The 11,834-nt window shown below is 48.4% G+C and overlaps 1 protein-coding gene across 9 annotated transcripts in view; it reads left to right on the top strand.

Annotated features, from left to right (window-relative positions):
- CHD8 (chromodomain helicase DNA binding protein 8) overlaps positions 1-11,625 on the top strand; it is a 132,692-nt gene extending 121,067 nt beyond the window's left edge. For 7 of the 9 annotated variants that reach the window (XM_058180335.1, XM_058180342.1, XM_058180341.1 and 4 more), the window contains 5 exons: positions 3,517-3,768; positions 6,041-6,148; positions 7,051-7,230; positions 9,360-9,482; positions 10,700-11,625. In XM_058180335.1, the coding sequence (XP_058036318.1) occupies positions 3,517-3,768; positions 6,041-6,148; positions 7,051-7,230; positions 9,360-9,482; positions 10,700-11,197 (1,161 nt within the window). In that variant the 3' untranslated portion in view covers positions 11,198-11,625. Of the gene's footprint in view, positions 1-3,516; positions 3,769-6,040; positions 6,149-7,050; positions 7,231-9,359; positions 9,483-10,699 lie in introns of those variants that run through there. The other 2 variants (XM_058180339.1, XR_009154843.1) reach the window with 2 other exon arrangements.
- The last annotated feature ends 209 nt before the right edge of the window (positions 11,626-11,834 follow it).

Here is an 11,834-nt window from a genome sequence, read left to right on the forward strand (position 1 = left end):
CGTTTGAAAGGTGTTCATCCCAAATTGCGTAACGAAAGCAAGCATCCAGTCAGAGCTGAAGAAGCTTCTTGGATGAGAAGCGAAACGTCTTCAAAGAAAAAGAAGAAAGTCCAGTTGCCTCCTGAAAAAGCACCTTTGGGACAGCCATGACTAATCTCTACAGACCGCTCTCATTTTTTTTTTTTTAAATAGTACACCTCCACAATAGAATACATGATATGCCCATATTGTGGTCTCTTTAGGTCCGTGAAGCTTCCTCCTACCATTTAGACAGGATTAACCCAATTTATTAGGTCTCTGCATACAGAGTAGGGCCTCTGGTGGCTCAGCAGACTAAGTCTGTCTGTTATTAACACAGCTGCTTGCAATTACTACAAGTTCAAGTCCCACCAGGCCCAAGGTTGACTCAGCCTTCCATCCTTTATAAGGTAGGTAAAATGAGGACCCAGATTGTTGGGGGCAATAAAAGTTGACTTTGTATATAATATACAAATGGATGAAGACTATTGCTTAACACATTGTAAGCCGCCCTGAGTCTTTGGAGAAGGGCGGGATATAAATTCAAATTAAAAAAAAAAGGTAGTGGCCAAAATTATGGAAACCTTTTGGGAAAAGTGTATTTTCAAAAACTAGCTAATAAAAAGCACTTTTGGGGGGCGTAGTACCATCAAATTATCTATCAATGGAAAGATAATTTAATCAAGAATGTCATGCAAGAACTTTTATGAAGGATCTGCTGTTAGAATAGCAGTTACAATATAAAGAAGAAAAGTGAAACACGTAGAAAAAATGAGATATACAAAAATGATCACCATAGAAAAAACAAGATATACAAAAATGATCCCCATGTCAGTTAATACTTTGTTGGGTAACCTTTAGCATGAATTACGGCCTTACAACGTCTTCCCATGGAGTGAACCAAGTCTTTTAGCTCTGCAGCTGTTACAATGTAAAACCAAGATTGAATGATTGCTTCTATTAACTGGGTTTTATTGCTGGGTCTCTTCTGACTAACACATTTCTTTAATCGGCTCCATCAATTTTCAATTGGGTGAAGGTTTGGGCTATTCCCAGGCCATTCCAGCAATGGAATATGATTATCTTGAAACTCAAAAAAAAAAAAAAGGTGTTATTAGCCATCAAACCTCAAAAATACACTTTTTCCAAAAGGTTTCCACAATTCTGGCCACTACTGTATTTGGAAATGATACAGAAGTGCTTCAAACCTCCTATTTAAAGCAGCTTCCCTCTTCTTCAGATGTCTGTATGAGTCTTAAAAATTTTTTTTTTTTGCGGTTACTTTAAGAGACATTTTAACCTGAGCAAATAGATTCCTTTATGGAAAGCAGTAGCATCTCTTTACGGACTCAAGCAGAAGCCTGAAGAAAAGACATAGTGAATGTCAGAGGAGGAACTGCGTGCTGCGTTCCAGGTTTTGAAGCACTTCCAAGTAATTTTTCAAGAACGAGCAATTGTTAATTCTTCACGTTTTTATAAGTTAACCCAGGGGTCAGCAACCTGCGGCTCCGGAGCTGCATGCGGCTCTTTGGGCCCTCTGCTGTGGCTCCGTCAGGTGATCCCACCACTGGCTGGCCCCGCCCCTTGCCCCTCCCCTCCCAGTCACTCCTTGCCTGGCCTGATAAGGGCAATTTTGGGGGATGGAGAAGCAGCCAGCGCAGAGACAGAGCGAGAGAGGGGGGGAGAGAGAGACATAGATAGATACAGAGAGAAAGGGGGAGAGAGGGGGGGAGGGGGGAGAGATGTCAAAAAGATTTTGTGGTTTCTGGTGTTTTTTAACAACTGGTTCTCTGCCCTAGTAGGCGTGGCTAAGGGGTCATGTGACTGATGGAAGTGAGTGACATTGAATTGGCCACACCCACCCAGATTTTGTGGCTCCCAGTGTTTTCTTTTCTGTGGGAAACGGGTCGAAATGGCTCTTTGAGTATTTAAGGTTGCAGACCCCTGAGTTAATCGATGAAACTGGTGGACACATTCACTTTATTGTCAACTGCCTTGGAGATATTTCATATTTGAAAGGTGGTACCTTATAAAGCGATTGCCTTTGAAAATAATTTTGACAAATATTTTGCAAGGTCTTTCAAATGCAAAAAAAAAATATCTCTGGAGGTTCCACTGAGATTTCGTCAGATACTGCCAATTTCACGAGCCCGTGGTAATTTTTAATTAGGGGCGAAAGGGGGAAAATCTTGCCCAACAGGAGCACTTAGAGGGTAGTGTTCTCAGTCTATGATATACAAAACTTAGCCTTTTATCATCCTCTTTTAACGACCCCATAATCCCTTGTGGAATGGAATCTGGGCAACTAAATGGAGCTGAGTGTTTACTGGCTGGATGCCCTCCCTGTTGCCAATGCGGAGTGTTTTTCAGCAGATATATTCTCAGTGTGCCCAGAGAGAGAAATATTTGTCTCTACTTAGGATCGATTGTGAGGAGAAAGCTCCACCTATAGGCCACCGCACTACTCACAAAACATCGTCTTTGTGGCAGAATAAAGCATTAAGAACTGTGCTGGCACAGTGGTTAGAACGCAATATTGCAGGCTAATTCTGCCGAATGCCAGCAGTTCAATTCTTTGACCAGCTCAAGGTTGACTCAGCCTTCGAGGTATCCGAGGTGGTAAAACCAGATTGTTGGGGGCAATAGGCTGACTCTGAAAAGTGCTTCGAGAGGACTGTAAAGCACTATGAAGCAGTATATAGGTCTGTGATGGTGAAACTATGGCACGTATGCCACAGGTAGCATGCATAGCCATATCAGTGGGCACGCGAGCTCAGCTCCGGCGCATGCATGTGCTGGCCAGCTGATTTTCGGGCCTTCTGGGCCCACTAGAAGTAGGGAAACCTACTTCCTGCCTCCGGAGGGCCTAGGGTGGTGGTGGGGAAGGCCCGTTTTTCTCTCTCACCTGGCTCCAGAACCTCTCTATGAGTCTGGGGAGGGCAAAAACGGCTTCTCTAGGAATCTCTGGCGACTGGGGAGAGCAAAAAAGTCACTTCCTGTCTAACCGGAAGTTGGAAAACGGGCCATTTCGGGCCTCCGGAGGCCCTTTGGGGGGGTGAGGGATGCCTTTTTCCCCCTCCACAGACTCTGAGAGAGGCTCTAGAGCCAGGTGAGAGAGAAAAATGAGCCTACTGGGCCATCGCATGCCAGGAGCAGGGGGGATCGTGCGCGCATGTGTGGGGGCGGGGCACATAGAATTATGGGTGTGGGCATGCGCACGTGTGACCCCACCCCACCCCTCCTGGCACGCGATGGCAAAAAGGTTACCCATCACTGATATAGGTGCTATAGCTATTAAGTATGGAGCCCTTGGTGCTCCCTGAGCTCCGTTGACTAGAGTTGAAGGTCATCAAAGCATTAAGTGTTGGCGAGAACATCAGAGATGTCTTAAGAGATACCCAGTTCCCAAGTGGGAAAATTGCGGATTGCGTTTGAAGGCATCTTACAGATGATGGCGTCTTTTGCCCGGATTAGTATCTCTTCCTTTTGCTTCCGCAGGACCGTGTCCTCATCACCCGTATCGACTTGGTGTGCCAGGCTGTGCTGTCCGGAAAGTGGCCCTCTCCACAACAGGGCCAGGTAGTGTCCTGCGTTGGCCAGGGAGAAGGCCTGCCCCACTTGCACGGAGAGTACACCACCTCCCCCATCCCTCACATCTGCCCTCTGGCATCCCAAGAGGAAGGCACAGTTTCCTTCACCCGCCTCCGACACGGTGGCCAAGAGAAGGAGTTTACCGTGCAGATCAAAGATGTGAGTTCAAGATAGGTCTGGAAGAACAGTATCCGTCCCACCCGCATCCATCCACCCAGCCCCCGTGCATGCCAGGACCGAGTCCCCACGCAAAACCAAATGGCTGTCTCATTAGGGAGTTTGAAAAACGGGATGAAAATGGAGATTTAGCTGCTATACAAAGCAGCAAAATCACCAAAGTTTCCAACATTAGTGTCGTGTCCCCCTCCCCCTCCAACGACCGGGTCTAGGAAGTCCGTATCAAGCGTGGCCACGAAGCCTCTGCATCTTTGCCAAATTCCTTTCAGATTTCTCAGGGCAGGCAGGAATCCAAGTTGTGACTTCAGCACACTAGATGAGACTTTGCTTGACTCAAGGAATGCCAAAAGCAGGTCCTTTATATAGGCTGTTGGCTGTGGCTCCATGACTCAGCATTTATCCAGGCCTGCCCCTCCCTCCCTTCTGCTGGCGTCGCCTCTCAGATCTCCGGAAGCGAGGATCCTCCCACTTTAAATTCTCTTCAGCTGTCTCTACTGTCGGCATCTGAGAAAGGGAGTGGTCAGAGGGAGTAGGTCCGGGTAATTGCACCACTTGGCTGACTTCCTGCTCTGACGGCTGCATCGAAGGAACACACACTCTATGAGTAAGCTGTCTTGGGCTTATCTGTTCATTCCTGACATCCTTTCCGGGCATGGGGCTGGAGGCATGACAGGTCATTCATCTTCATTATCAGACTCCGAGTCTGATAACAAATCCAGTTGGTGAAGGGAGGGGCCGGCTGAGGAGAGGAGGGAGGACAAGTCACAACAGTTAGACTATTTTGAAGAGCAGCTCCTTGTGCCCGTTCCCACTCTTTCCCAGTTCCTCATGGCCTGTGGGCATCCTAGGCTAGTTTCAGCTCGTCTGGTGAGAATAACAGAATAGCAGAGACGGAAGGGACATTGAAGGTCTTGTAGTCCAACCGTCTGCTTAGGCAGGAAACCCTGTATTATTTCAGACAAATGGTTGTCCAATCTCTTCTGAAAAACCTCGTGTTTGAACACCCACAACTTCTGGATGCAGGGCGTTCCACCGGTCGGTTATTCTGTTAGGACAGGGGTGTCAAATTCAAGGCCCACAGGCCGGCTCCGGCTCAGAGGGTGCTTAAGATCTGGCTTGCGGGGTCGACATGGAAATAACTTAAGGACTGGCCCGTGGTGCCTCTGTGACCAAAAATGGGGCGTTTGGGCTGCCAGAGTGCTGCAGGAGGAGGCCGTCCTTGACTCTCGAAAGGTTATAAAAGGTAGAAAATATTTTACCTTTCAGGCTTGCAGGATTCTGCTACTATAGGCTACGTCAATAATTTACAGTTGTGATGGCGTGATGGCGAACCTATGGCACACATGCCACAGTTGGCAGGCGGAGCCCTTTGCAGGCGCACAAGCCATCACCCAGCTCAGATCCACCCCGCATGTGCACGCACCTCCTGCCGGCCAGCTGATTTTTGGGTTGCTGCCGTGCATACGTGGGGGGGAGCATTTGGGGGGAGGGGTGACATCCCCCACGGCCCATTTTTGGTCCCAGGAGGCGGCAGGGAGGCCTGCTATGCCCAAAACGGGGCAGAAGGTCACGTGTGCATGTGCGGGGAAGCGGGGGGGGGTGTCACTCGTGCATGCACGGGGGAGTGTGGGGGGGAGTCACATGTGCATTGCATTTTGGGTCCAGGCATAGATACGTTTTGTTGCGCGCACACTTTCGGCACACGACTACAAAAAGGTTAGCCTGTCCTATGGAGTCAGTTTCTTGATCTGCTCTCCCTTGCTCATAGGGTGATCAAGTAGATCAAGTACGTATTAACAAAAAACAAAATCGCAAAAATGTACGCCTCTCTGCTTTTATGGAAACGCCCATCATAACCACACCCACAACCCCCTCCCCCCGAAGTCAAACACAACCCTGGTGTGGCCCTCAATGACATTGAGTTTGACACCCCTGTGTCTCCTTAGTTCTAGGTTGCTTCTCTCCTTTAGCAACGGGTACCATCGGTTGCTAAAGACTGAAGTAGACTCTTTTAAGGATCCTAACATGCCCCCCCTCCTCCCAAGCCTGTCTAGAAACTTAGATTATCCTGTGGATAATCAACAGATTTTTATGCCACTGATTTTATATTATTATTATTTTTCCCCCTTCAGTTCTCACCACCCCATCGTTTGCAGCTTTTAAGGCTAATTGGGAAGGTGTGCGGGCAGCGGAGGGCGGAGCGGGCTCCCCGAATTCTCCACCCTTGCCCCTAACTCTCCGTGCATTTTTCTAGGAAGAAGGAATCAAACTGACTTTCCAAAAGCACAAGCTGATCCCTAATGGCACCGTTCGGGATCGGCCTGCTCTCACCCAGAAGAAAAGTAGCAAGAAAATGGTGGAGGTGAGCGATGGCTGGCTTGCCGAGTGGGTGCTCAGGAGTGGCGGCCAGGGGTGTGGAGCGTGTTGGTGAACCTGGGATGCAAAGGGAGGAAGGAGGGAGAGCCGGGTTAGAGAACCTAACTTTTCGGCTGCTTTCTTTCTTTCTTTCTTTCTTTCTTTCTTTCTTTCTTTCTTTCTCTCTCTCTCTCTCTCTCTCTCTCTCTCTCTCTCTCTCTCTCTCTCCCTTCCTTCCCTCCCTTTCTTTCTCTCTCTCTCCCTTTCTTTTCTTTCTTATTTTTTCTTTCTTTCTGTCCTCTCTCTCCATCTTGCTTCTTTCTTTCTTCCCTCCGCTCCCCTTCACTCCCCTTCCTTTCTTTCTTCCTTCCTTTCTTTCTTTCTTTCTTTTTCTCTTCCTTTCTTTTTCTTTCTCCACCCTTCCTTCCTTTTCTTTCTTTCGTTCTCTTACCCTTCCTTCCTTCCTTTTTTTTTCTCTTCCTTCCTCTTTCTTTTCTTTCCTTCTTTTTCTCTTTCTTTCTTTTTCTCTCTCTCATCCTTCCTTCCTCTTTTCTTTCTTTCCTTTCTTTCTTCCTTCATTCCTTCCTTTTTCTTCCTTTTTCTTCCTTCCTTCCTTTCTTTTCTCTCTCCACCCTTCCTTCCTTTTTCTTTCTGTCTCCCCCTTCCTTCCTTCTATCTCTCCCGCCCTCCTTCCTCCTTTCCCATCCCTCTCATTTTTGGTTTCCTTCCTTCCTTCCTCCCCTTCCTCCTCCCTCCCACCCTCTTTTCTTCCTTCCTTCCTTTTTTCTTTCTTCCTCACTCCCTCCTTCCTCCCCTCTGTCTTTTCCTTCCCTCCTTTTTTTCTTTTTCTCCCTCCCTCCTTCCCTCCTTTTCTTCCCTCTCTCTCTCTCTCTCTTTCTTTCATCTCAGCTGGAACTGCAGTGTCTGGAAGCTCTGAGAGGCCCAGATATCGACCTGGAGGCTCATATCCCAGTGGTGAACAAGACAGACGGGACGCTGCTGGTGGGCGATGCGGCTCCCCGCCGGGCTGATCTCGAGGTGTGGCTGCAAGCCCACCCCGAGTATGCGGTAGATCCTCGCTTCTTGGCTGTAAGTATTTCTTCAGCTAACATGTCTTTGCTCCCCATTTGCAGATGGAGTAATCTTCCCTTCCCTCCTGCTCTAACCTGCTCAGATGTCATCCTACCTTTTGTCTTAAGAAAATGTCTGGCTCAGTAACTCTTCGGGGGGCCGGGGCTGAAATTGAATTGAAAGCAGACTAAGAATCTTCAAATCCAGCACAATGAATTTACCTTAGCCAAACATTGCAAAGGACCACAATTTGCCTCTTCTGAATGAGACTTTAAATCATCATCATTTAATCCCTTGCAGGGTGGAGTCTGTGCAACTGATTGGAGCTAGCATAGGGTTTAATGCCCGGATGCCCTTCCTGTCGTAATGCAGAGTTTTGTTCAGCAGATATATTCTCATCGTGCACAGAGAAAGGAATATCTGCCTCTACCTAGGATCGAACTCACAGCCTCCTGATTGTGAGGCGAGAGCTCCACCTCTCGGCCACCACACCACTCCGAACGAGACTTTAAATGCTTGCTTCTAATTGCAACGGCTGGTCTTTAAGTCTCAAGAAATCAACATTGTGGCTGAGAATATAATCCCAAAAAATCTCCAAGAAGGATTAAAGCCTTTTTGAATAGAGAGAGTGGAGAGTACAGGCAGCCCTCCTCAACTTATTACCACAACTGAGCCTGGGCTTTCCATTATTAAGCAAGGTAGTTTTGCCCCATTTTACAACCTTTCTTGCCGCATTTGTTAAGTGAATCACTGCAATCATTAGGTTAGTAGCACGATTCACTAAGTGAATCTGGCTTCCCAGAAATTGTGGCTTGTCGGAAGATCACAAAAAAAGGGGATTGCATGAACATTACAACAGTCGTAAATATGAGTCAGGTGCCAGGCACCTGAGTTTCAATCACCTGACTGTGGGGATGCTGCAACAGTCGTAAGTGTGAGAACGGTTGTAATTCTCTTTTTTTTCCCCAGTCCTGTTTGGCAGCCCCAAAGCCACAAAGATGGCCTCAGCCAGGTCTGCTTCAGGATTGGTTTAGCAACAGGACAATATCACTGATGGCTTGTTAGATAGGGAGAAATTTTCACTTTTTAATCAGATGAAAATTGTGGGGAACTTTCAGAGTCGGTTTTCGCCAGTTGTGCCAATATGATGAAAACTGCAGGAATTTTCAGAATTGGTTTTTACCAGTTTGTGTCAATACGATATATCCAATAAATTGTTCTTTGAGGAATCTACCTTCCTTGGAGTTCTATTTTTCAATTACTTGGAGCATTAGCACTGTTGTAACTTCGGACAATCACAAGACAAATGGTTGTAAGTTGAGAACTACCTGTATGCATCCCATATAAAGAATTCACATCCTTCTTTGCCTTCTTCTCCCCTTATTTTCTCCTGCGTGGAGGTGCTGGGCTCTCTCTCACCCTACATTCACAGCACCCCGCTAAAAACCCTCATTTCCAAAACAGTTCTAGATGAACATGTCTACAGAGATCTCAAGATCAAAACTAGGAGCAATGTAATCCTTTCCCTCCTTCTGTCTGATATAGCTGAGAAGAAGCAAACAGTGCCTGATGCAGTTAATTTGGGGTTCACTTCAGGGAGAAAGGGATGTAGGGTAGCTAAAGGAGAAATGGAAGGAAAAGCAGCAATAAAGAGGTAATATCTAAGAACACAGAGGTAGTGTGAGTTATGAAATTGCAGCCTCGGTAATTCTTAGATTTTACCTGATTTATAGTTTTGGACTTCTGGGAAATGCATTTTTTTTCCTTTTGCTAGAATTGACCAAAAAAACCAAACCCACATTGGCAGCTTTTATAATGGGTGTCAAACTCAATTTGATTGAGGGCCGCATCAGGGCTGTGGTTGACCTCAGGGTGGGGGTGGTTGACTGGGTGGATGTGGCTGACTGGGTGGGCGTGGCTAGCTTGATGCCACTCCCCAAACTGCTGGCACGTTTCCTCTTCCCACTGGGTAGACTGGGCCGAAGCAACGCGTGCTAGCCTCTTACATTTTCCACGATGGCCCCGCAGGCCTGATCCAACCGCAGGCCTTGTCTTTGACACCCCTGCTTCATAACATGTATGTAATCAGGAGTTGTACTCACTGAGCAGCATCTAACTCAACCTATTTTCCCTCCCCTTCTCTCCAGTACATGGAAGAACGCCGGAAGCACAGATGGCCCCGGTTTCCAAAACCTGTTCCGATAGAGCCAAGCTGTCTGGTAGGGCTGGAGAGGATGCAGGTAGCTGGCATTTCTGCCAACGGTAAAAAGGTGATTAAAACTGAGATCCTACAACCGTCCTAATGTTTTGGTATAGAAGATGGCTGATGCTTTTCAAGTTTTTCAATGATTTATTTTAAAAATGCTTTTAAGAACTCCCTCTCAACGTTGTTTGAGGTTTGATGCTCACAACCAGAGGGCATAATGAAAGGGAAGAGGGTGCCAGGAAATAGCAGTGGATAAATCCCCATTCTCTCCTCCGTCAATGGCGGCACCAACACAGATCTATCCATACTTCCAGTCTGCCCATCTTGGAACGCTCCGTCTTCTGCAAAGTTATAATGTTGTTTTACATTTTTAAAAGGTTTAAACTTAAAATTATTCAGTTTGGTTGTACTATATTGATTAAATTCTACACCGCCCAGAGACACTCTGTGAGGATTATGGGCAGTTAAGAAGATGGATGGATGGAGTGGTGGGATTCAGCTGGTTCGCGCGAATCAGTAGTTAAGTTGCTGCCTGGCTCTGCTCTGCCTCACTCCTTCCAGGAGTCCCCATGCACCCCATTCTGGCTCCCAGGAAGCTCCACCCTCGCAGCTCATTTTTGCTCCCAGGGACGTGCAGGAGGCCAAGTGCTGCCTGTCACACCCCCTCACCATGCCCACCATGGCCACATCTACCCAGGAGGGCAGAGAACCGGTTTTTAAATTAGTTGAATGAGAGAGGGAGGTAGTTCTTGATTTATGACCACAATTTAGACTGGACATTCCATTGCTAAGCGTTGCAGTTGTTAAATGAGTCGCACCTGATCTCACAACTCTTTTTGCCCCAGTCGTTAAAAGGAATCCAGCTTCCCCCACTGGCTTGGCTGGTCACAACCTTCCTGGAAAGGTCTCAAATGGCGATCGCGTGACCGTAGGATGCCATAACGTCATGTGGGTTACCAAGCACTTGAATTTTGATTGTGTGACCCCGAGAATGCTGCAACTCCTGTTAAGCGTAGGACCAGTCTTTTTTTTTTAGTGTTTGAATGGTGGTTCAATGAGTTGTCGTATGTCGAGAGCTACCTGAATTTATTTTCCCTTCTCTCTCCCCCCCCCAAAAAAAACAACAACCAAAAACCAGAGACTGGATCCTCCCACTTGAGCAGGTCACTAAAAATCGATTGCCGCCAGTGCTTGGAGTGAGCCCGTTAATTGAAGGCGCCACTAACCAGTTCAGCCAACGGAGTATAAACGTGGCCTAATTTAGCCTCTGCTTCCCTTCAGGGTTTTCTTCCGGATCCGACGATGAATCGCCTCCTTCCAGGAGCCGTGGGCTCTGACAACACACAGAAACGTGGTCGCCAGACCCCGATGGAGTTTTCCAACATGATGGCTCTGATGGGAGCCGGCCGGGTCCAACTAGGAGCCACGGGACCCCTCTCTCTGCACCACCATGCCCACTTCCAAACCACCCCAGCCCATGGCTCCACCTTGCAATACATGCCGTTCCCCGCCGCTGCCGCTGCTGCCGCTGCGGCCACTGCCGCCACCACCTCTGGTACCCTTCTCCATCCGGGACTGGGCCATGCCGGCTACGCCGCCGCCCCCTTGCACCTGGGCCACCCTCAGCGCGTGGACGAAGACGAGGAGGAAGACGAAATGGACGACTTGTCTCAGGGCTACGCCAGTTCGGAACGGGACTTTTCCTTGCTGGACGACGACCCCATGATGCCGGCCAACTCCGACTCCAGCGACGAAGGGGAGGAAGAAGGAGAAGACTGAACTTAAGTCCAGAGGACAGACGGACAGATTCCAACAGGGCCAACTCCTTCCCGGGGGCTAGCCGTCCTCATGACATTGAATTTGAAAGGCCAGAGACTCGGGAGTCCCGTCGGAGGGGGGGGGGACCCGCGGCAGGCAGACAGGTTCCCTTTCGTCCCCACGTTGGTTGCTGGGAGGACAAAGCAGGGTCCTCAAACCCCCAGCAAGGGTTGGAAATGGGGGTGGGTGAAAAAGTGACTTGCCTCCAAGGGCTTCTTATTTTTGAGGGGAAAAAACAGGAAAACAAAACAAAAACAAAAAAATTAAAAGGTGGCTGTCGGCCAGGTGAGCAGATCCGCCCCTCTTCCCGCAGCACTTGGAACTGTCACCCGAGAACGTGTCTCCGTGGCTGCCATCTCGAGGCAGCGGGGAAAAAAACCACCCGGCCCTCCTCTTCCTCCTCCCCACCTCTCCCCCCCCCCTCCCCATTAAGCTAAGACGACCTTGGGTCTAGGTAGCAGCTCCTTTCCTTTCCTTTGGGTCTCCCCCACAGCCGGCTCCGTTCGCCGCCGCCATCGCCCCGGTTCACGTGCTGTAATATAAGTGCAAAAGGGAGGGTGGGGGGAGGATGCCTTTTCCTTTCCCTCCATACCCCCTG

Source organism: Ahaetulla prasina, chromosome 4, assembly GCF_028640845.1.
Source record: "Ahaetulla prasina isolate Xishuangbanna chromosome 4, ASM2864084v1, whole genome shotgun sequence".
NCBI classification, from domain to species: domain Eukaryota; kingdom Metazoa; phylum Chordata; class Lepidosauria; order Squamata; family Colubridae; genus Ahaetulla; species Ahaetulla prasina.